The sequence below is a fragment of the Serinus canaria genome, chromosome 7 (genome assembly GCF_022539315.1).
Source record: "Serinus canaria isolate serCan28SL12 chromosome 7, serCan2020, whole genome shotgun sequence".
NCBI lineage: Eukaryota > Metazoa > Chordata > Aves > Passeriformes > Fringillidae > Serinus > Serinus canaria.
The window spans coordinates 15,259,297-15,284,011 of NC_066321.1; the positions used below are offsets into that span (position 1 = coordinate 15,259,297).

Genomic DNA, 24,715 nt, shown 5'->3' on the forward strand with positions numbered 1-24,715 from the left:
CAGTTTTCCCTTCAATTTCCCAAGCTGAAAACAGCTGAACAGATTATTTCAATCAAATTTGAAAAGGAAAATCTCTCCAGACTAAGACCAAAAATAGAATATTTTTGCCCCCAGAAAGAAGCATTTCAGGAAAATTTGCAGTAATGCAAATAAGTTCTAAGAGGGGGAGGCCAGGAAATCTGGATACCAGCTCAGCCAAGCTGAGTGGTCAGGCTTGGACAGTGGCACTCAAAAACTGTGTCAAACCCTTTTCCTGTGGTTGTGCTGCCTGCCCACTGCTTGTGGCTGAGCAGGGGCTGCCTGGCCAGCGGCCGAGCTGGGTCCTGGCCAGGGCTCCTGCCTGCCCAGCCTTGCTCTCCCGGGAGGCCTCTAACTCTCCTTCTCCAGGCTCTGCTGCTCCCTCCAGGGAGCTGCCTGTAACTGTCCTGCTCTGTCCTCACTCCATTTCCGGGGACAGATGTCACCCGGGCAGCCATGAGAACACATCAACCCCAACTTGCCCAGGAGGGCCTGGCTCATTCCTTCCCATCATGGGGGTTCTGCTGAGCCAGCCCACCTCCTCCTGGCTCTGCCCTGTTTCTGGCCAGTGTGTGCAGTGGCTGCCTCTGGAGTGGGGCACCTGGCTACTGGGGGGTGTCCAGGCCACCTCTGCTGCAGCATCTCCCAGCAGTCAAGCAAGGGAATATTTTGGGACCTAAAGCAGAGTGCAGAGAGGGGGTGTGGTCTCTCGAGGGACAGGAGATGGGCTGCACAAGGGCCCCAGACATGCTCTTTGGAGACACTGCCTATGAACATGAGGGGTCTGTATCCTTTTTTTTCCTGTCAGACCCTCTCCGATGCTGGTGTCTGGGCCCTGCTCTGTCCACACAACTCCAGCATCGTGGGACTGGCTGTGCTGACCTGGCACACACTAAGCAGTGTTTGTAAGGGCAACGGGCTCTGGAGGGTCTCAGGGAGCTGCCTGACACCAGGGCACTCCTTAGCTCCCCCACCCCAGAAGAAAGGCAGAGCAGAAGCTCCCTCACTTCTGGGTTCTGTTTTTGACTGCCAACATCTCACCTTATCCAAGCATCCTCCACTCTATGGCCTTATTACTTACCCTGTAACAAAGGCAGCAGACATCCTCCATCCTTAGGGAGGGAGATATGCCTATGCATACCCCTGGAAGGCAGAGCTGCAGGAAAAATGATTGCTGAGGCGGCTTCATGCCCTGATCACTCCACATGGGACCAGCACCTCCCACCATGTGGCTCTGCACCCCTCCCCACAGGAGGTACCTGGAGCAGCCCTGCACAGATGGGCTTGGGCAGTCCTATCCAGCCACCTCCCTAATGCCTCAGCCAGCAGTCTGGCCCTTTTGGGTCTGATCCCAAGGCAATGCAAAGGTTGGGATCCCCCATTGTGGTCATACCAGCTCTGCCACGGGGTGCCCCCCCACATCAGACCAGTCCCTGTTGGGGAGGAAGGAGGTGTGGGAGGCAGGTGTGTGGTAGGCAGGATGCATGGGGGCTTGCTCCAGCCCCATTGGACGGTGTCCACAGCAGGCTTCAACCCCATCCTTGCACCCTGCTGTGATCGAGGCACCCTCTGCCAGGCGCTGGGGGGAAGATGAAGAGGCAAGGTCTGCCTCGCTGCAGGGATGCTCCAGGGATGGCCAGAGGGAGCTAGGCCTTGCCTTTCCAGCCTGACAAGAGGCAGCGTGGCTGAGTGCTGGTGCTGGCACTGCCCCAGTGCCCCAGGCCCTGCCCGCACCCCAGCCCTGGGCAGCTGGCAGGACTGGCCGGGCCAGACCAGTGGCCATGCTCGGTCCTGAGTCACATCAAGCAAACTCAGGCAGGCTGTGGGGTATGAGCCAGCAAGAAGGCAGTGATGCTGGGGGCTCCAGTGCTGCTGGGCTGGGGAAGTTTGGCATGGTGACTAATGCTGCCACAAAAGGCAGGGTCACCCTGACCCCACACCCAGCCCTGACTCATGTAGCTGTCGCTCCAGTCCCATGGGTGCTGCCGGGTAGGGGAGTGAGGAGAGCTGTGCTTCAGGATGTCAAAAGCTGGGTAAGTGGATGGCTGCATGGGCTCCCAGCAGACCTCCCTTTCCTCCTTCTTCTCCTCGTCCAAGCTTCCCTTCACTTTAAGATTCCCCAGAGCTTCCCCCTGCACAGCTTCAGGCCCACTCTGTGTCATCAGAGCTTCCTCATCTTCCCACACCTGCACACACAGACTGGCTGGCTCTGGTGGTCCCAGAGGCCGTCAGCCCCTCCAAGGCTGCAGCAATGTCAGGACTGTGCTTGTCCAGAGCAGGCTGTTCTCTCCCTGTGCTCCTTTCTGGTCAATCTGTGGGTGCGCAGCCAGTCTGTAAGAACAAGTAGGAGCAGTATGATATGCACAGAGGTCTCAACCCCTGCATTTTCCTGCCATGGATTTCTAGTGGGTCATTCCTGGACATCACAGAACCTCAGAGAAGCTGCATGACTGTCCAGGACATAGGCCTTGGAAGTTGATTATCACAAGGCAGAAGGGGCTGGAGGAGGAAAGGGGGGAACAGAGCCAGCAAGTTATGGGCTGAGTGCTGAGGTGCTGGAAAGGAGCTCAGATGGAGATGACAACAGGAGAGCCAGCTCCATTCTCCCAGGGGTGTGGAGCCTGTGGACCTGCTCCTGCACAAGGGAAGGGAAACAAAGCAGGCAAAGGACAGGCAGCCTGAGGGCTGGGCAGGAAGATGTGCAGTGTAAGAGATGGAGGGATGGCAAGAGGGTTGGAATGACGGAGAGAGAGAAGGATGGAGGAAAGGGAGGATGGAGAGGAAGAGGTAGAGGAAGAATGCTTGCCCAGTCCCCTGCACAAAGCACATCCTGGGGCATCATGTAGTCTGCAGAAAAAAGGGACCTGCTTGAGTGCTTTGGCCTGGGCAGGGGAGCTCCAATGGGTATTCCCAAAGTGCACTGCACCAGGTACTTCCTCATCACCTTTTGTACACTGGCTCTGGGGAGCAACGACCTTCATTCCAGCTCTGACAACATCCCATATCCCTTCCTGGTCTCTGCAGAGGGTGGGGCTGTTGAACAGTGCTGGAGATGGGACAGAAGCTTGGAGGTGACAGGTCCCATGACCCACTGATGCTGTGTTCCCAACTGGGGGCCTATAATAATGACAAGAACAGATGCAGTGCTCTCAGAAAGCTCAGCTTTTTGCCCTGAGCTTTGATGGTCCCATCTGGACCAAAGCACCCTCCACCAGCCTCTCATGCCTGCCTACACCCATCCCTGTTCAGCAGGGCCAGGTCCTGTCCTTAGCCCCCCAGTTCCCCGGGCCACAACAGGTGCTTAGTCTTGTGCTTAAGGGCTTTGCTGGTGTGATGCAGAGGAAAGGGTGGACCAAAAGGCTCACCTGGCTCCTCTTGAGCCTCAGGACATTGCTGGGACATGAGGAAACAGGTCCCCCCCGCCTGCCCCCGCTGTGAGCACTGGGACACAGCGGCTGCTCTCCTCCCCAAGTCAGCAGGAGCTTGCAGGTGAGACACCTGCTCTTGGAAGTGATTGTGAAAGGATGAAAGTGCTTCTCCTCTGATTTGCCTTGGCATTTGTTTAGTGCACAGAATCTTAACAAACATACAAGCATCTGTGCTCCTGAAGCCTGGAAGTAAGGGTCCCTTCCCAGAAGGAAGGAGCTTCTGGTGGGAAGGTGTCCCATCTTCACCAGGGGATCTCTGGTGGGTCCAGGCTGAGCACAGCACACGCCTGGGTGTAATCCCTGGAGTGGCCTGAGAAAGAAAGGGGTCCTGAGGACCTGCTGAGGACACCTGAGCCAGGAAGCTGCCTGAAACTGGAGGCTGTTCCTCTGCCCTATCTCTGCCTGCTAAGTAGGGGCTCCCAGCCTGTTGCAGGATGTAAAGGGGAAACTCAAGACAGGAGCCAGGTCCTGTGTGAGAAGAAGTGCAGAGGGTGGGAGCAATGGCTTCTATGCTAGGGACCATTGTGTGTCATCCACAAGTCTGGTGGTGTGTTCTGCCAAACCCTGACACCAAACCTCTCATCACCAGTCTGCACCTCTGCCTCCTTTGGTGGCGGGTGACTAAAGGGCGTCCTGACACCATTCCCAAAATTCTGTGGGACACTGCACATCTCCTGCTGGGTGCTGGGGGATCTAGGAGGGCAGCAACTATGAAGGAAGTGATGAGTGCTGGGTGATGCTGTGCCAAGAACTTCTCTGTATTCTCAGGTCCTTGCCAGAGGGATAGAAGGTTCTGCACCCTCACCTCTTGCTAAACTGTGTGGGCAAGGAAGTTGGAGGGTAGATGCTGGCTCTGTACCAGTGTCCATACCTGCACACAGGCTAAGCCCACTCAGGAGCAGAGCTGGGGACAGGAAAACAGACAGCAATTTCTGGACTGCTGAAGAAACCTCAACGGTGATGCCACACCATTGCACCCAGGGAACCAGCATAGGCTCAGGGCTCACTCCCAGATTGCAAGTCATGTCCCAAAGGAAGTGCATTTTCCTCTCTGGTGCAAACAGGAACCATTACATGAGCAGAGAAGGTAGCCCCTGTCAGTGCTGTTGTGCTGATGGGGAGATACACAGGGCCTGCCTGGTGGAGAGTGGTTTGCCACCTGCCAGGCAGCTGCTTATGGCCCAAACACCAGCCTGGGGTGGGATGTAGTGGCTGGGGATAGTGGGGGCCTGCAAGGCTACTGCCTGCATCCCCATCCCCAGCACCCAAGTTGACGCCCCTAGCCCCAGAATAAGCACCTAAACTAAGGGGACACCAAGCATCACCGTGATTGGGGAGAGGCTGCATTGGGGCAGATCGCATTTGCTGTGAGCCCAGTGAGCCTGGGCTTTTCTAGGTCCACCCTCCTGTCCCCAGGGAAGCAGCAGGGAGACACAGGGATAACCTGCAAGGCTACTGCACAGTTCCCAGATGAAAAATACCCTGCCCACGGGGACGCCATGAAGGTTAGGGGTGCCCAAGAATTAAACTGATGGTGCCAAGGAGCTGAGCAAAAATTGGGTGTCCAACCTGGGAGAGCTCGTGGGCTGAGGCTGGGAGTGTTTGGTGGCCCTGTTGAGGGAAGGGAGAACCACATCCACAACTTCTCCACAGGCACGGGCCCTGCAGCACTGCTCTCCTGGCACTGGGCTGGGGAAATCCAAGAGGGGGCTGGCACATGGGATGTACATGGCCATTCTCCATGCCCACACACACAGAGTCACACCCCAGCATGTGCCACTCATGCTCACACTCCTGTGCACACTGATAGGCACCCACATGCCTCACACCATCAGGAATTCCTTCCTGCACAACCACAGCTTGTGCCAGCATCCCCAGTCCCCCTGTGCACACCCTGATACCTCTGTGAACCTCCAGCATCTCCTGCACACCCCACATCACAGGGACACTTGCCCCTGCTCCTCCCCCATGCTATGCATAGCCCTCTCCCCGTGTTCACTCACTCCATGCCCCATGTATTTCCTGTCTGCTGTACAGTCACTCCCCACACACCCCACACACTGTACTCTCTCCATCCCCATTAACACTTACCCATGCCCTCATACCCTGCCTATTCACCTATGCCTCAATCACATTCAATCCACGCTGTCCCACTTGACCACATTGCACAGACTCGCTTTACACCCCATGCACATTCACCCCACACCCCGTGCACACAGGCATTGGGATTCCGAACAGTTCTCAACACTCTACACATGCTCATGCTCACCACTCACACTTTCTCTGTACTCCATGCACACTCCCCCATGCCATGCACACTAATGCCATACCCAGTGCCCTCACACACCCCCATGCCTGATGCACTCACTCCACACTGTACCCACATCACACCTCATGCAGCCATGCCATGCCATGCACACTCACCTGTACACTGCTTTCTCACCGTGCTCGGGTACAAGGGTCCCCCTGCTCATGCATGCACACTCTCCCTTGTCTCACACACACTCAACCAAGCCATGCATGATCACCCGACACCCTGTGTCCTCACCCACACTTGGTACACTCTCACGCTGAGCACATTTACTCCACACCTAGTGTATGCTTACCCCACGCCATGCACATTCACCCATACTCTGTGCACTCTGCTTCTTTGTGCACACCACCAAACCCCACGCCCACAGCACCTTTCTCCCATGCCTTGAGCACACTCCTCCCAGCAGCGTTCAGTCCCCCAAGTCCCCACGAATATGGTCCCACAGCATGCACGCTCACCTGCCACCCCACGCACAGTCCCCCACACAGTGCACACAAGCCCACGGGCCACGTACACTCAGTTCTTCCCGTGCTCCAGATCCACGCCGCACATGCTCACCCCACACCACGAACACTTACCCTGCACCCTGCGCACACTCCTCCGCGCTGAGCATTCCCACCACACGCACTTCTCCGCGCTGTGCACGCTTACCTCACACACCGTGCCCACTCACCCACGTTGTGCCCACCCCACGCCGCTTTTCCCCCAGCCCCGCGCCCACTTTCCTGCCGCCCGTGCCCTCTCGCCCCCCCCGCCGCCCGCTCCCTCTCCGGTAGGCTGCGTGCGACACGCCGGCTCCCCGCCCCGCTGCCACCCTCTGCCCCGTCCTTCCCCCGCGGGCTCCTGTCTGGACGTGTCGGGACTCGGGCTCCGGGCGCTGAGTAATGCTCGGCGCAGCGCGATCCCAGGCAGAGCCGCTGCCGCCGCCGCTCCGCGCCCAGCGCTCCCGGGACGCTCCGGCCGCGACCCTGCTCGCTCCGCCGGAGGCCCGGCGACACCGGCGGCGGGGGGCGGAAGGGGGGCCGCGGCTCCCCATGTGCCTGCGGGCCCCGCGGGAGCCTCGGAGCCGCTCGACCGGCGAGCCCTGCCCACGCCCGCCGCGGCCCCGGAGCCCCAGGGCGCCCTGGGGAGCGGCGGGGGAGCGCACCCCGCGGGCCGAGGGCCCCCCCGGCCCCCCGGCACGTCCCGCCATGGGCGGCTGAGCCGGGGGGCTGTGCGCGGCGGGGCGGCGGCGGGCAGGGCGGGGGGCGCGCAGCCCTCGCCGGGCTCGGAGGGCGCCGGGGCGGCGGGAGGCGGGGGGCGCATCCCGGGAGGATGGCAGAGCCGCCCCGGCGAGCCGAGCCCCGGCGCGCAGGGAGCCAGTGAGAGGGAGGAGAGGGGAAAACACAAACAAGCAAACAACCCACAACAAACAAAGCGGGCAGAGAGCAGCGCCGAGCCCCGCCGCCCCTGCCCCAAAGGCGCCCGCCCGCCCGCAGCCCGCACAGCCGCTGCCCCAGCGAAGATGCGCCCGGCCCTGGCCCACGGACTCTGCTCGCTGCTGCTCAGCCTCTGGGTACCCAGGTAGGAGCTGCACCCCTCCATCCCCAGCCCCGCCGCTGAGAGCCCCGGCCCCACGGGGAGGGCGCCGGGAAGCCGCCGCGCCCAGCCCCGCACCGGGGGCGGTCTGCCCAGGGGGCTCCTGGGGGGGTTCCACCGCCCCAGCCCGGCTCCGCACGCTTGCGGCCCCCCCGTTCAAGGGGCTGTCAGGGCTGCTGCCCCCCTCCGCCTTCCCTCGTCCCGACGGAACGCCGGTGGGATGCGCAGCTTCTACTGCTCCAGGAGGCTGTCCCCCTTCCTCCCCGGCCAGAGGCGCTCCAGCGCCCGCCCCGACTGCCTCAGTTTCCCCGCTCGCCCGCGGAGGACGGGGGAATGCCGGCTGGGATGTCACTGTCATGGGGGTCGGTGCTTACTGGATCCCCCTGCGTCCTCTCCCTGGCTCCGCCTGTCCTAAATGCTAGAGGGGTAAGAGGGGGCCACCTGCATTCCAGAAAGCGAACCCCCAAATTCACCGTCCCTGTCCATCTTCACCTTCCCTCTGCCCGCTCCCAAACTTGTGCACTGCAGGCAGCCGGGGGTTAATCCTGGTGCTGGTACGAGTCGGGGGGAGTCCCCCGCCCTTCCCCCTCTCTCCAGCCCCTTTAAATATAATTTGTTAACGTTGGGACTTGTATTAATTAAAGCAGCAGCCGCTGCAGCCTGTGACCTGGGGGCCTGTCACCGTGAAATCAAGTTTAAATCCAGATTTAAAGGGGGAAGAGAGCTGGGGGGAGTGCTGTATCCTCCTAAGAAGTGTGACAGTGACAGCTTCTTGCTGGTCCCTGGCCCTCCTGAGCCCTGGCTGGAGCGAGAGGCAGAAGGACCTTCACTCTTCTCTCCGGAGCCCCTGCCTCAGTTTCCCTGCAGTGCAATCGGGAGAAAGACCGTAGCATCGCCCCCATCCCGGAATGCCCTGGGAAAAGATGGCAGGCGCTGTGTCAGGCTCAGGACACGAAGGGAACTAAGTCATTGCAGTGTTCGGGCAGGAGCACCTGGGGTTGGAGATGGTGGTGGCTGTCCTGCTCTGCATCTTTTGTCAGCTGGGGCTTGCTTGACAGTGGGAATGAGTGCAGGAAGCTGGGAAGAAGATTTCCTCTCCTGTGTAGGGGCTTTGTCTCTCTTCTCCACTCCACCTCAACTCTCTCTATTGGAGTCACTGTGGATTTGTACTGGGGCATATTCATATACTACCCATGAAAGTGGTGGGAAGGGTATAAACACCCTTGGGAAGCTGGAGAAAGCATCAGCCTGATTCTGACAGCTCTCCCTCTGCCTTGAGCAAGCTGTAATTCAGCAGAGGCACTGGGGCTGAACCCTCCCTCCAGAGCTGGGTGAACGCTGAGCTGGGGACCTCTTACCCTGACAGCTGCTTCTGTCCATATACCTGCACCAGGCTTGCAGGGTTCAAGGGAACAGAGGAGGAATAATCCTTCTCCCCAAGACCTGGCAGCTGCAGTCCTTCCTCCAGCATCCTCCTCCAAGTCTTGTTTCTGTAATCAAAGTTCAAAGGGTTTTGAGCTCCTTGCTTCTCCCAAGGACCCAGCTCTTGCCTGTCCCAGGGAGCAGGGAGAGACTTTCCTGAGAAAAGCTCCTAGCAGGGACCAAGCTGTCCTGAACAAGCAGTGGGGTGGTGCTGAGCTCCTAGTGGACCATGCTGCAAGATGCTGGATACTGCTCGGCACCCCACTGTCTGCTCCTTGCTTTGTGGGTCTTCCACTTGGGCACTGTTTATCCCAGAGTCCTTCAAGCCATTCTCTGGAGTTGGACAAACACTTCCTACTGTCTCCTTCTCCAGATTTGTCTGTCATGTGTACCTCTGTATAAGCTCCAGGCATCTCTTTCTGGACATGCTTTGTCTCCCCATGTCCCACATCCCACATCCCATCTCTACACACTCCACACTTCCCCATTTTCCCAGGTCACATCTCTGTTTGTGTAAGTAACTGTACCCCTGCCATGGACCATGTGCCTCTCCTTGCACCCATCCATGTGCTTCTGTGGCCATGGGTATATCTGGTTCAGTGGGGCTAGGATGTGACAGTGGACTTGGGATTGCTGCTGGGAGCTTGAGGAGAGTTAGCACAGTGCTTGGCTTCACAGTTCACAACTGAGCTGGAAAGAAAACGCTGATCTTTACCTCCCCTGAAAGGACCAGCAGTGTTGGGGGGATACAGGAGATGCAGGGAGGGGATCAGCCAGCAACACTGGTTGGAATGGTCCTCCTGTTCCAGGGTCTCTCAATTCTCTCAGGGGGAAGCCCATGCTTTCTGTGGAAGCCCATGCTTTCTGTGGAAGGCGAGTTGGGGCATTGTGTGTGGAGAGTCTGCAGTGCATGGCCAGTGTGGGAGATCCCTGGTGGAGCACACAGAGAGAGCAAGTCTGGGAGATGCTGGGCTCCAGGGGCAGGATGGCCAGATTTAACTGCTGCTGGGCAAGGGCTGCCAGGGTGTCTGTACTGGACTTAGGTTGTTGGAAGCGATTGCGGCCTCAGTGCTGCTGGTTTTCTTTGCCTGGATAAGCTGAGTTGAGTTTTTCCAGCCTTCCCTATAGGCAGCAGGCACTGTATGGATTGAGGAGCATCTCCCTTTCCCATGGGTGTCCCCCACAGACTTTTTCCCTTCCCCAAATGGAAAACCAAGGGGTTGACACATTGCTTGCTCTGAGCTCAAGGGTGTCCTTTCCCTCCCAGCTCCTGCTCTAATGAGATACTGGGCCTGAAGCTGCCATCAGAGCCAGTGCTGAATGCCAACACAGTGTGCCTGACCCTGCCGGGGCTGACACGGCGGCAGCTAGAGGTGTGTGTGCGCCACCCTGACGTCACCGCCTCAGCCATCCAGGGTATCCAGATTGCCATCCATGAGTGCCAGCACCAGTTCCGGGACCAGCGCTGGAATTGCTCCAGCCTTGAGACCAAGAACAAGATTCCATATGAGAGCATCATCTTCAGCAGAGGTAAGGGTTGGATGGTTCCCCTACTGTCCCTCTATCCAGCATCTGCTCTGTGGAGCCCTCATAGGCTCCCCCTGGGCCCCTGCACAGCTCTTCCCTGGCCCAGGGAATGATGAGGTGAGCTCTTCAGCACCTCCATGGATGAAGGCAGACAAATGTTATGGTCTGCCAGACAAAGGAGCACTGTACTATGGAAAAGCTGCTCCATGCACCTTTGCACCTGCACTGGCCCTTGTCCTGAGCTGCTCCTCCCTGACCAACTCCAGCTGTTCCTAAGGCTCTTTCCAGGCCCTCCTGCTTTCTGGCAGAGGGCCTGGAAAGAGCCTTAGGAACATCTTCTCCCAGTGTGGTGTAGGCTGGTGTTTGGAGCAGTGCCATGGGTGTGCAGCTTAGCTGATGGGTCTGAAGGTGGATGCGATGCTCTGGGATTTGCTTTGGTGGATACAGTTGAACATCTTGGCTCAGTCCTGCTCTGGGAATGGTGTTTTACTGTGTTGTGATGAGCTGAAATGCCCCTAACTAGTGGGACGTAGCTCTGTGAGCCTGTCATCCTGGTGCTCTGCCCAGTACAGAGGGCTAAGGGGTCAACCTGTTTTGTGGGACCCTAAAGCATGATGGCAGAGGGGACAGGGATACAGGCTATCCTGGGAGCTCACCTGCCCACAGAGCCCCTGGCTGTGCTGCTGAGAGAACTCTCGTAGCTCTCCACATTCTGCCAAGGATCCTGGTGCCAGGATCTCATCTCCCTCGCAGTCATGTCTGGCCCTGCCTGTATCAGTGCCTCCGTGGCTGATACTCTCTTCCTCAGGAGCAGACTCTGGGGTGCAGAGAGGCTGGCCTGCATGGTGCAGATTAGGGTTGTCACTTGATGGGATCTTCTAGAGGACTTGAATGTATATTTTCACCTGAGTATCCTTTCTTGAAACCTGTGCCTCAGCATATTTCTAAGTGCCCATCGCCACAGGAAGGACAATGTGGTGCCAGTGGCCAGCAGTCAGGGTGCTGAGGGCAGACCAGGTGCCCAGCACACAGGCCACTCCTTCAGCTCCCAAGAAAGGTGAAAACTACCTAAGAAACTACTCACATACCCTCTTTTTGAGCCTCTCAGACTGATGCCCAGCAGAGAGTTGCAACCATCCACTCTTCTTCAAACATCCTTCCACATCCTACATCTTCTTTCCTTGGGACTATGAGGAGAGTCTCAATGAGGAGAGGTTGGCAGCTTGAGGCTTACATGTCATTGAGGGGATCTGGTGGCAGGAGCCCACAGGCAGCTGTAGCAAGTAGGGAGAAGGCTGGAGAGGGGACCACAGAAGCATTTTGGTGTCGAAGATATCTAGGGCAGCCTGGACAGCCTCACTGGATGCTACCCTGGAGCATGTGTGGCATCAGGGCTGTGGTCCTGCCATGGAGCAGCTCTGGTACCTCCCAGGACCTCAGTGCCTGGAGAAGGACAGCGTCTCTTCCCTCTGTGAGCAGTGCCCAGGTTAGGGCCTGGCAGGAAGGGTGGGGACTGTCAGCCCTGATAAGCATCGAGGTATTTCCAGGTCCTCTGAGGAATGTGGTTCACTTCTAGTCTCCTCAGGCGGCAGGAGACACTGACTTGCTGGCTTAAGTTGCTCACACACCCAGACAAGCTTCCTTGCTCCCAGTACCACCAGGCTGGGAGAGAAGCACCAGCAGCAGAGAGCAGTGACCTGCATCCCTCCCTCAGCTCACCTTGTCTGCTGGTGGCCCCAGTGCCTTGCACCTCACTTGTGTCTCAGATGCTCCTGCAGCCCTTCCTGCTGTCAGGGCTGTGACCGATGGATGTGGGGTCTCCCACAGACCCTGGACTCCTGCCCCTGTCTTGAGCTGTTGGACATGGCTCAGCCCAGGCTCTCAGCATTGGTGGGATCTCATTCTCTGGAATGGAGATACAGCATCCAGGAGCAGGGCAGGATGGAGGCCAGGATGCCTGCCTGCTCTGATGTTCCAGGGCTGGAACATCAGAGCAGGCAGGCATCTCATGGCACTCCTATTTTGGCAGCAGAGGTTGCAGGATGAGCCCCAAGTACCCAAACTATCTCATGTATTTGTTTGGAGCCGTTCTGGCATGGAGCAAGCCTTGATACCAGAGTCCTGGCCCAGTTTGAACCCACTCATGTCCCTCAGTAGCAGTGCTGCAGCTGTGAGCCTTGCCTTCCATCTGTTACAGGCACAGTCATCAGAGAGGGGATGCATCTCAGGAGCCCAATGCTGGAGTAGAAGTGAGTGGTAGAAGTGAGGGGTGCAGGCTCCATGGTGCAGACTTTAATGCATCTGACCTCCAGGGAGCAAGGCTCTGCTCTGCGCCCTGCCCCATCCTTGCTGTGCCTGGGAAGGCAACGTGCTTGTAGGATCATTGTTTCTAACCCGAAGTGACAGACCCCTTTAATCTTTCATTCCTTTTCCCACTTCTTCTGCCATCAGCTCAGCCGTGCGTGAATCTCACCTTAAATTATTTGTAGCTGGCTTCTCCCTCCTACTCTCCCCACTTGGCTTCGCTCCCCAACTCTGTCCTGTCCTCCTGCATCTCTCACATCTTCTCCAGTGTGGGCATGAGCCAGACAGGATGCTACACTGTTCCAGCTGTCCCATGGTGCCCATCCCACAGTGCCCAGTATCCAGGCACTCAGTGCTGCCAGGGACCTCGTCTCCTGGGGACAGAGAAGAGGACAATGGCAGATGGGTGCCCAGCTCCTCATCCTGCTGAGCTGATCCCAGAAGTTTGAGTACAAGCTCTGGGGAGATAGGAAGGAGAGGCTTCAAATCGGGCAGGGCTGGGAGTCTGGGGTGGCCTCAGAGCAGCATAGCTGGAGACAGGGATGCTGCCAGCATCCTGGGCAGAGCACAGACCTGGGAGATGCTGCCATCCGTGAGGCATGGGAAACAGTGGCTGTGAGGCACACAGCAGGTTAGTGGAGGGCAAGGAAGGTGCTTAGGAGTTTACCATCCCTGCTCTCACAGAGCCCCTAGGTTCTTTTGAGACACCACCATGGTCTGTGGTCTGGTCTTTTGATGCTGCTTCCTTGGGGTATGAGATGTCCTTTGTAACCTCTGTTGAGTCTCCAGTGCCATCTGCACCCCCCCATCCTCCTTGGCCCATGTCCTCTCCTTGTTAAGCCAGGCTCAGCAGTGCTATTGCAAATCCTCTGCCAGTCTTCCCTGGCTCCCCAGCTGGCTGCCTGTGCTCACCACCTTCCTGCACATTCTCTAGCACTGTCACTTCTGCCAGGACTCTCCAGTGCCATGCCTGGTCCCATCCTTCTCTGCTGTACCTCCCTCTCCCTCCATGTTCTTGACTGGCTGTCAGAGACATTCTCTTTTGGCCTCAGGAGAGGTAGAGGGATGGAGCAGTGAGGTTGAGGCAGGTGGCTGCATCTACACCAGCAGTGGAAATAGGTCCCCTGCTCCAAAGGTGAGCAGCACGTTTGTGTCCACCCCACTGGAGAGGATGGCCTGTTGGCTTGGTATATTGTCCCACCACAGCATCTGTGGGCTGCCAGGCACTGTATGGCTTGGCTGGGTGACCCGTGCCTGCTTGCCTGACAAAAAGCAAGCTGCAGATGGTGGTGGGTCTCTGAGTCTTGGTCCTCATCCAGTATGTGTGCACCCATGGGTGGGTACAATGCCGTCAGGGCTGGGACTGTCTGGCTGCTGGGCAAGGGCTGTCTGAGGTGTACTGTAGGACTGACTATTCCCCTTTGCTCCTCCCAACCCCAGCCCCATCTACATGAGCTCTGAAAACATCAGGACTGCCCCATGGAGGGGCTGGATGTCCTTGAAGGCCTTCAAAGGCTCATGGTTGGAGGGAACATGACCCTGGAGTGCAGTATTTCTTGGTTCCTGCAGCCTTTGGAGAGATGGGTGATGCTTCCAGGCCCTGTGCCCATCTTAGAAGTGCTCACTGGTGACAAAGGGTCTGCGTGGCCATGGCCAGATCTTGATTTCATCCAGCAGGGAGTGGGGAACTCCCTGCAAGGATGGAAACACCAGGTGCTGGGGCCCAGCCAGCAGTGAAATGGAGCTTGGGGAAGCTTTGCTGCGTGCTGAGGGAGGCAGGTGCTGTTTCAGCTATCCAGGGAGATGCTGCCAAGCTCAGGACCCCGGCACCCAGCTCTGTAGAGCCCCAGCCAAGCTCTGGAGCCCGCAGACCGCAGCGCCTGGCCTGGTGCACCTGCAGCTGGGCTGCTGGCAGGGTTTTGTGCACCCCCAGGCAAACCAAGGGCTTTGCCCACCTGGCCCTGGAGCACATGCGGGTACTGTGGAGGCTTGGCTTTATCCCTGTGGGTTCCCCCATTCCCTGGACCTTCTCCCCACTGATGGTGGAAGGGAGACCCTGGGGCCAGGCAGGATTCCTGGCGATGTGGGGCCGAGCTCGGCTCCCTGCAGCCTGCACGGCAGCAAGGCCTGCTCCCTCACAGTGCCGTGGGCGGACAGCAGCAAAGGCTGCGGGCTGTCCCTGGCATGCTCAAGGAGGTGCAGGGAGGCAAGTTGGGATCTGCAGGGAGGCATTTAGTGCCTGGTGCTGGGCCAGACCCTGGCAGGTTCACCTGCAGTTTAATTAGGGAGAGGGGAGGGGAGGGAGCGGGGCTGGGGGAGAGGCAGCATGTCGGGACTGGCCGACTCGGCAGGCCTCGCAGGAGATGGCGGCAGAAGTTCTCCTCTGCCTTATATCAGGGCTGGGGCAATGTGCCCACAGCTCCTGGCAGCTACACCCCACTCCTGGGAGGTATCACCAGGAAGGGGGCAGCTGGGCATCCCTGGGGTACCCTCGGGTGGGCCTACGTGAAGCTGGCCCGCTGGCTCCCTCAGTGCCAGCCAGGCATTGCAGTGATGAGTGCTGGGAAAGAGTTGCTGCCTGGATGTGATGGTGAGCGGTGGGAGGAAGGCCGTGCCTCCATCTGTCCCTGGTCTACAGACTGTAGAGCCCAGAGCTGTGCCTGAGCCAGCCCTGTGGCCTTCATTGCACATCTGCTTGAAAAATGGAGGAACTGCAGTGTCCATGGCAGAGCCAGTGCTGTTAGGACTTGGGGTCTTGCTGAATGACCCCCCATCTCTTAGGCACAGCTTGACAGGGAAAACTTTCCCTCCTAAGAAAGCTGCTTTGGGATTTGACCTGTGGAAGAGATTTCAGACCTGTCCTCCTTGCCCAGCATGGTCTTTAGGTACAGAGCAGGCTGGATGCTGGTGGTGGTGTCAGGATTGTATCCTCCTTTCTTTCTTCCCTGCAGGATGCAATACTTCTTGTACCTCCCACAGCTACACCTCTTCTGTGGTCTCTGGAGGGATATGGTGACTCAAAAATCACTGCTGAGGTCTTAGGTGGCTGGGATAGCTGGAAAGCCTCGGCTCAGGGCTGGCCACCACACGCCACTCTCGGCTGTGGATCCTGGAAGCTTCCAGCCTTGCTGAGACCACGAGGCAGATGGTTGTTGCAGCTCTGTTACTCGTTGCTTTGCTTCAATCCTCTGTCTCTGGTGTAGCTGGGGTAGAGCAAGGAATGTAAACTGAACCTCCTAGCAAAACTGTACTGGGCTGCTGTGATCCCAGTGCTGCCCTAACCCCTCCTCCCCTTTGCTCACAGCTCCCCATGAGAGCACGTGAGGGAAGAAGGGGAGAAGGCAGGGAAGAATGGTGGGGCCAGGCAGAGTAATACTGAGCAGGGAAAGGACCACGATGGGATGGGAACAAGACTTCCTGAATGCTATGATGTCATGTCTTGGGGACCAGTCTGTCCCCTGCCCACAGCCTGGGGAATGGCAGCTTCAGAGAAGAAGACCCATACATCATCCATCAGTTCACATGTACTGGGAGAGCACTAGAGGAAGAAGGGGGACTGGGGCTTTAATCCACGGGTTTCCCAGCCATGGAGGGTGCACAATCAACCTGACCTCTTTACCTGTAAGGACACAGGCTTGCTAGACGGACTGGGTGGGGTAGAGCTTGTGTCTGGGCTCAGAAGAGATTTTAAGGAGATGCCACACAGGAAATTATTTTTTAGACTGGAGAAATGTGTGAGAAAGAGGCAGGGCTGAGAGGAGGGTGTTGTGCGGGGTGAAGGGTTTGCTGCCCCTGTCCCCAGGCGCTGGCTGTGCGAGGAGCTAGGGATGCCCAGCAGGGTGGCAGTGACGAATTGGGCTGTGCCCAGGTTTGGCAAATAAGGGCTGAAGCTGGCCCAGATGGTGGGATCAGAGAACTGACATACAGAGGATTTGGGAATCCAGGTGACTTTTCTGTGCTTGTTCTCCCTCCTCCCCTCCTGGGGACTGAAGTTGCCCAGATGTGGGCCTTCATGCTCCAGCAGCGCTGTGGGTGTGTTGCAGGCACTGCCTGCCAGCACTCTCCCTGGGGAGGCTGCACGGCACAGTGTACGCACCAGCGGCCCCATTACCTGCCCGCTGAAAAATGTTGTTCAACTTGTGCATGGAAAGAGGCAGGCTGAGAGCAAGCTTGTCCCACACCAAGGGGAAGCTGGGAGAGGCTCCTGCTGGCATTTAAGCAGTGCCTCGTTAATTTTTTAAATGCACCAGTGTCAAATTAACACACAAAAGAGCAGCACGACTTTAAATGCAGGTTTCCGGGCTGCATTTCATTTTCCTTTAATAAGATCATAGCGTTTGCTCAGCGGGCGGCAGTGAACCACGGAGGAGACATGCGTGATGGGGAGCGCTGCCCAGCACGGCCAGCAGCAGCGCTTGCACTCTCTCTGCTCCTGACTCTGTGGCACAGGCAGGGAGTTGGCAGGGCTTTGGGGTGCTCACCCAAGACCCCTGTTTGATGGCGTGGATTTGGTAAAGAAAACACCCCAAAACCTGTTGTCTGTTTAGCTGTATCAAAGCCAAACTGCTCATGTCCAACAGAGGGAGAGAGGCTGGGAACTCCAGCTATTTATTTATTCACATGTGACGCCACGGCTCAAAGTCTGGCACTCCCTCCATCCTTGCCTCATGCTGGGGCCAGCCAGTGTGCACCAAAGTAAAGGGCACTGCAGGCTCCCTGCCTGACCTGGGAACCACAAACAAAAATATTACTTTGCATTTCAAATAGAATAGAAACTCCCAGGGAGGACGGGTCCTCACCTGGCTTCAGTGAAGCCAAGAGATTCTCAGGTACCCCCTGCTCACAGCCACATGGAGCCTGATGAAGCCCCTTCTGTGAGACCTGTCCCTATCCCCATCTGTCCCGACCCCAGTTAATGACACTTGTGAATGTCCTCACTCCCTAGTGTTTAATGACAACCAGCTGCTGGCTCTGGCAGTGCACAATGTGGTCACAGCATGCTTTAAATGATGAGGGATGCTCATTTTTTTCCCACCTGGTATCACATTTAGAGCTTCTTGTGGGACCTGGCAGGGTTCAGGATGGGAAGGGATATGGGCAGATGAATGAGGCTGGACAGGCAGTGCGGCCTGCTCTTTTTGCTGGCTAATCTACACCCTGTGAGTGAGCAGAAGTGGCCCGTTCTTCAGCAGAAATATCTCTCGGCCAGTGTTATATTTAGTATAGTAGGAAACTCTGAGTGGAGAGTGGAGGAGGGATTGCCTTTCCCATCAGACCCATGATGCCGATGCCTGAGCAGTGCTGTGGTGGCATCTCCTGGAGTGATGTGAGAGCAGGGTGGTGGTGGAAGCTGGGGTACCAGCTAGGGCAGGGCTGGCCCTCGGGGCAGCAGTGTGTCCTGGTGGGGATGGGGCTGGAGAGCAGAGAGTGGCGATTCACTCATGGCCTGTGTGGGAGCTGGTGCATCAGGAAAAGGCAAGACACAAGCTGAACCTCCAAATCCCTACACCCCAGTGTGACAATGAACTCATCCAGCCGCCCCCCACGGGGGTTGCACCACCGAGCCTGAGCCCCAGTGTGTCCTTCCTTGCAGGCTTTCGGGAGAGCGCCTTTGCCTACGCCATAGCGGCCGCCGGCGTGGTGCACGCCGTGTCCAACGCCTGCGCCCTCGGGAAGCTGCAGGCCTGCGGCTGCGACCAGAAGCGCCGTGGCGATGAGGAGGCTTTCCGGCGCAAGCTGCACCGCCTCCAGCTGGAAGCCATGAACCGCGGCAAGGGCATGGTGCACGGTGTGCACATGGAGCACATGCCAGCAGAGACCCCTGGCCTCCAGGACTCCTGGGAATGGGGAGGCTGCAGCCCTGATGTGGACTATGGAGAGAAGTTCTCCAAGGATTTCCTCGATTCCCGGGAAACCTACAGGGATATCCACTCCCGGATGCGGCTGCACAACAACCGTGTGGGCCGGCAGGTGAGCGGGGCGCTGGTGACAGTTGTGGGGAGGTGATGGTGGCAACAGGGTCCCCAGGACATGTGTGGGAAGGCTGTGAGGGACTTGTGCTGGCTGCTGTGGAACCATTTCTGAGTCTGGGATTGCTCCGAAGGCGCCCCCTCTCCCCAGTCTTGCTCAGAACAAAGGCAGTAATGTCCTTAGCAGGACAGGGCTGCAAGGATATGCTGGCCAAACACCTGCTGGGAGCAATACCTCTGAGCATTGCTGCTGTGGCCTTGCCAAGGGGCTCTGTCCAGGCCACTGTCACCTGTCTATGCTGCAGCAGTGCTACTGGGGTGGCACAGCAATGATTCTGGCTCCTGCCTCTCAGGAACTGGGTGAACTTGTGCTGGACAGCTGCAGTGGGGGTACGCTAAAGACAGGGAGGAAAAATTGCTGACATCATGGGGACACAGCACAGATTCTGCAGTGCCTAGACATGTCTTTGCCTCCAGAAAAGGAGCCAGTGCCCCGATGAGGCAGATGTGAATGAGATTGAGTTAGGCAGTGGTCTCCTATACCAGGTGGGAAACACAGCATGCCCTTGGGAGCAGAGGTGACAGCCAACAGCCTTGTCCCCCATGTCGAGCAGTGTGCCAGAGCCTGTTCAGGCAAGCAGGACAGCCTTCCCCCCCTCTTCTTATGATGTCAGGTCTCATTAAAGGTACTAATTAGTAGCTCGCTCTGTCTGGAAGCTGAGGTTTAAACGCAGCCTGACACTGGAGACAAGAAGCATGCAGGCAGGAGGGGCTGGGAGGATGGCTGCATTTCCCTGCCTGCTTTTACTCACAGCAGGTGCCTGAGAGATCACATCCATTGAATCCAACAGGACACATGTCCCCAAGACTCCAGCCACATGCTGCCAGGCTAGTGCCAAGGGATGTGTAGTGGCTGCAGGAATAAATAATTAAAGGTCAGATTTCCACAGGGAATGTTTCCTTGGGATGGCTCAAACATTTGGATGCGTCTCTTGCTTTGAGCATGTTTGAAGCCAGCTGTGAGGTGAGGATGCTGCAGAGCAGGCCCTTAATGTGTGGCTTAGCCTGATGCTGGAGCTGGGCTCTACCACCCTGGAGAAGCCACCCCAGTTTGGCCAAGCTATAAATGCCTGGGGAATACCAAAGCTTTTGATTTGTTTGGCTTTGTTTGCTTGTGTGTGGTGAAAGCTCACTCAGTGGTAGGCAGCTGAATCTTCTGCAGACTGCTCTGGCCCAATCTGGGCAAGACCCCTGTTCCATTCTGGCTACAGGGCTCATCCTGATTCCCCTACATCTCTCCATGCCCTAGATCTCTGGGACTCTTGGCAGTGCTCAGAAACCTGTGGTCTGTGTTCCCTATTTCCCAAGGGAAACCTCACAGCCTGCAGAAGAAAGGGAAGGTGAGAGAGGAATATTTGCTCTGGCAGGATGTCACAAAACATTTCCCATGGGATCCAGTAACAGTGAGAATGCCTGGGGTCTACTTGTCCCTGAGGACAGACAATGTCAGCTCTTGGTGGCTTCAGAGACACAATCTGGACTGATGAAGGAAGCCTGGGAGCTAGAAGAAGAGGCAGAAGAAGACAAAAGGAATAAAAGAGAGAATGGTACCTGTGCAGGTGGGGAAGCGATGCCTGGACAGGCAGCTCAGGGACCTTGTTGAGATGAGGGTGTAAGCCCATGTGGGGTGCTGTGGGTGCCAGGCATTGGAACAAGGAGATGATGCTGTGCCTGGTCTGTGTCTGTTGGTGCCATGCTTATTGCCAGGGCTGGTCCTGGGGATGGGTTTCCACTCAAAATGGGTTCTCCAACTCCCCACCTGCTCTTACAGCAATGCTGTGGGTCCCACACCCACCCAAGCCCCACTTACTACTAGGAGCAATTTTCCTGCTGTAATAAGGAACAATCTCCTGAGATTTCCCAGGAAAGGAATGGCTGCAGCAGCTCTGTGGTCCTCCCCTCCAAGTCCTGAGTATTGAACCTCTTTAGCAGAGCAGTGATATGGATGTTCACTCCTCATGCCATGACCTGCCATTCACCATCCCTCTCCACACACCAAGCAGCTGCAGCACCCAGAGCTCTCCAGCATCTCACTGATTCTGAGCATCCTCTCTGTGGTTCCTGTGTATCCCGAGGGTGCTGTACCTGTGGGTAAGCCTGTCTCCTGGCTCAGACCCTTCAATGCTGAAAGGAGGTGACAATTCCATGAGTGGTGGCACCAAGGTGCTATCAGGTGTGGTTTCTGTAGTGTAGTGGTTATCACGTTCGCCTGACACGCGGAAGGTCCCTGGTTCGAAACCAGGCAGAAACACACTGATTTTTCCTTTTTACACCCAGCTATGAGGCTGGGGATTGCAGCTGCAAGGGATGTGCAACATGCTCTGATAGTGGCACTGGTGACCTTGCTCCTGAGGAATAGGAAGCCCTGGGATAATCATTGCTTGGTCCAACACAAGACTGAGGTGGGTGTGCTGCATCCCTGGCAGCGAACAAGCTCCCCAGCAAGGAGCAGCAGGAGTGTGAGAGAGACTTTGCAGGTCCTCCTAACTCACCAGATCAGAGAGCAAGAGAGGATGAAAGGAAGCCAGGAACTACCTATTACCCTCACAACAAAGACCTACGATAAAGTTCTTATGAGCGTGCCTGGGAGGAGCTGGGAATGTGTGAAAGAAAGCACCAGCGAGTCCAGGCATGTGTCAAACTTGGGTGTCTATGAGACAGGGAAAGGACAGGTAAGGGTGCATGGAGAAAATTCAATGACAAAAGCATGGGGCCAGGACTCAAAAGGGCCCTTCTTGCATCTCCCAGCTCTCTCAGGGTCCTGTCCCCTCTGTGCTGCCTGTGCAGAAGGGAAAGACAATCAGCTGGTCAGGGGTGGATGGGTGTTGTGGTGCTGGGGCTTGGGATGTTCAGCAGTGACGGCTTGGGGGATGGAGATGGCCACACTTGACACCTTCTTCAGCCCCTGCTGTGACCAGCTGTCCAAATGAACCCCTGTCCAGCAGTCACACCACTGTCCCCTCTATCCTAATGGTGAGCCTGCCAGCCACAGCCCTGAATGCAGACTTTTCCTGGTCCAGCCAAGCCAGCAGGGAGGGAATGTGGGAAAGGGTGCCAGTGCCAGTGTGTTCCCAAGGATAGTGACAAGAACAGTGGCTAGCAGCTGGTGTCACACCCAGGACATGGTGGAGAGGCCAGGTAGCTCATTACCTGTGATGTGGAGGCTCTTCCCAGCAGGAGAAGGACTCTCAGCAGGATGAAAGCCAAACTCCAGCCCAGCCCAGACCTCTCCACCATGTGCCCCAAGCTCCAGGCGTGTTTCCCTGGCCTGCCTTCATTACCATAACTGCTTAGCAACCTGGAGATTTACTCAAAAACAAGAAAACAGGGAATAAAAACTACCTACCCCTACTTAAACAAGGCTATCCTGTCACATGCGTCCCTCCCAGGGAGGGGGCAGGAATAGGCAATATGTGGCAGGCACGAAGCCAGGTAGATGGGCAGAACTGGCATTGTAGGACACCTTTCACAGGGACAGGTGTCCCCTGAAATCACCCACAAGCCCTGGAGCAGGGCCCTGGGTATGGGGATCAGCCTGTGATAGTCTGCAAGCCCCATCTGAACTCCTTGTAAGGTTTGGGTGTCAGCATGGGAAGGGAACTCGGTGAAGCCTGTGTGAAAACATGGATATGGGGGCACACAACCCAGCAGGGAATCCCTGTTGGGACAGAGCAGAGGACATTATAAACTGTCTCTTTCCAGGATGTGTGGGGATGTTTGGCCATGTTGTGCCCCTGGAGATTGATGGGCAAGAGCTGTTTCTCTTGGCTTGGTCACAGCAGTATCCCTTACAGGGATGGGGGATGTAGGGGATCCCAGCATGCAGCCTGGGGGCTCAGCAGCCTTGCCCAGGAAGTTCAAGGAACCCTACACTGGCCTCTGACCCCTGCATGAGCTCTGCTTTCAGGCTGGCCCAAACCACAGCCAGAGCCCAGCCCATGCACCCTGGCCCTTGAAGGGGATGGATGGGTAGCACTGGCTGCACTGCAGCAGTGCACTGCAGCCTCTACAAACTGTAAGTCAGGGATGTGATCCCTGCTTGGAATTCGGAATTGTGGCCAGGTTGGCTGAAGGAGAGCAGGCAAGAGCTGAATGCAGAGCTGCTCCTAAGACTCCCTGGGGAGTCTTAGGAGCAGCTCTAAGACTCATAAGAACTGGGGCTTTATGGGATGAAGGCCTTGGGGAGGGGAAAGGAAGGGACCTCCCTCCCACCTGCCCCACTTGCAGTGCTACTGCCTGGTGAGGTGTGTGGGAGACCCTTGCACTGGGGAGGTCCCTGTATGGCTGCACAGATGAACCCATGCTCCATGCTGGCTTTTAACTGGGGTCCAGGATCAGGTTGGTGCTGCTGGAACCAAGCAGCAGTGGGAGGTGAGATCCAGGCTCCTCCCTGTGCTCAAAAAGCTCACCCTCTCCTTTAGGTGCCAATCCCTTGATGAAACATAAAAGCCAGTTGGTATTACCAGGACGGGAAGGGACAGGGTGTGGGACATGGGTTGCACTGGGCACAGCAACAGGGTGCAGCCTTGCTGGCTTTGCAGTTCCAGAGCTTTGATGGCTACTCATGCCAGCCCTTGATGTTCCCGTAGTGCCAGCCCACACAGAGCTCCATTGTGGCTTCTCCAGTCTCCAAAATGCATCCATCTCCTGCTAACTCCTGTGTCCTTCCTTCCCTGCCCAGGTGGTGATGGACAACATGAGGAGAAAGTGCAAATGCCACGGTACCTCAGGGAGCTGCCAGCTGAAGACATGCTGGCAGGTGACGCCTGAGTTTCGCCTGGTGGGGTCCCTGCTCAAGGACCGCTTCTACGGGGCCACCCTCATTCGGCCCCACAACCGGAATGCCGGGCAGCTGGAGCCGGGCCACGCTCGGCATCGCCGCCGGGCTGGCATCAGCGAGCTGGTTTACTTTGAGAAGTCACCCGACTTCTGCGAGCGAGAACCGGCCCTGGACTCTTTGGGCACTCAAGGGCGCCTGTGCAACAAGACCAGCCCGGGCATGGACAACTGCGAGAGCCTGTGCTGCGGCCGCGGGCACAACATCCTGCGGCAGACGCGCAGCGAGCGCTGCAACTGCAAGTTCCACTGGTGCTGCTTCGTGGCCTGCGAGGAGTGCCGCATCACCGAGTGGGTCAGCGTCTGCAAGTAGCCAGGCAGGGATGGGTGCCCGCCCCAGGGTGCCAGGGACAAGCACGCCTGCCTGCGGCAGGGGAGGGAGACGGGGATTGGCGCTGGGGGAGAGGTGGAGCCGCGATACCCGCTTCCCTCCGCTCCGAGGGAGCAGGAGAGGACATGCTCAGCACCCTCCAAAATCAGCACTTTGTCGTCACCTGGGAAGGGAAGGGCAGGGCTGCTCGCTGCCTCCCAGCCCCACATGAGAGCACCAAGGCTCCCGGCCCCGGGGAGCCCACGGCCATGCTGTACAGACCGCCGACACCAGCACCACTCGGGGGGGCGGAGGGTGGGCCTGGGGGTGGGGGACTGCCCGCTGCACCCAGCGGTATGGAGCAGGATGGGGTCTTGGACAGCAGGGCATGGGGAGTCCAGGGCGGGAGGGAAGTGGGGGGGACACACACTAACACTGTGCACAAGTTCCTCCAACCACATGCGAGGTTGTGCTCGGAGCAGGATGGAGTTGGAGCACCCCATGGGATGGAGAAGGGGCACGGCTCCCCGGGCTGGGGCTCATCTCTCACCTCCGGGCTGGCTTGGGCTTCGTGGCCGGAGGGGCGGGTGCCCGGGGCTGTGCTGTGTGTGTCTGTGTTATTATATGGTAAGTTATTTTCTGATTGTGAATAAAAGTGGATTGGAGACAGCATAGGGTATTTCAGGATGCAGCATCCTGCTCTTCCTGCTGCCAAGGGCTCTCCATTCCTCTAGGGTGACAGAAGGATGGAGGGGGACCCTTGGTGCTGCTGACCTACTTGTGTGAGACTTTCTCTTGGGTGCTCTCCTGCCATCCCATAATAACTGTCCTGTCAGCTGTTTGCAGACTGGCAGGAGGTGGAGACCCATCGCAGGCATCCCAGACACTTGCAAGGTGGCTGCTGGGAAGCTTCTGCCCAGCTGGATGCATGCTAGACACCATCCATCCC

General features: G+C 57.4%; 1 protein-coding gene and 1 non-coding gene across 3 annotated transcripts; both read left to right on the forward strand.

Annotated features, from left to right (window-relative positions):
* Positions 1–1,865: 1,865 nt before the first annotated feature.
* On the forward strand, positions 1,866–24,438 carry WNT10A (Wnt family member 10A). Of its 2 annotated transcripts, none has more exons than XM_018911427.2 (4): positions 1,866–2,051; positions 10,028–10,290; positions 18,185–18,561; positions 23,302–24,438. In XM_018911427.2, the coding sequence occupies exons 1-4, from the start codon at positions 2,038–2,040 to the stop codon at positions 23,767–23,769; spliced, it is 1,122 nt and encodes a 373-aa protein (XP_018766972.1). In that variant the 5' UTR covers positions 1,866–2,037; the 3' UTR covers positions 23,770–24,438. The 2 variants fall into 2 exon arrangements, with proteins under 2 accessions (XP_018766972.1, XP_030097732.1); XM_030241872.2 differs by lacking the exon at positions 1,866–2,051 and adding an exon at positions 7,048–7,323.
* Positions 20,799–20,871, forward strand: TRNAV-GAC (transfer RNA valine (anticodon GAC)). The gene has a single exon. It is a non-coding gene; the product is annotated as a tRNA-Val (tRNA).
* Positions 24,439–24,715: the final 277 nt, after the last annotated feature.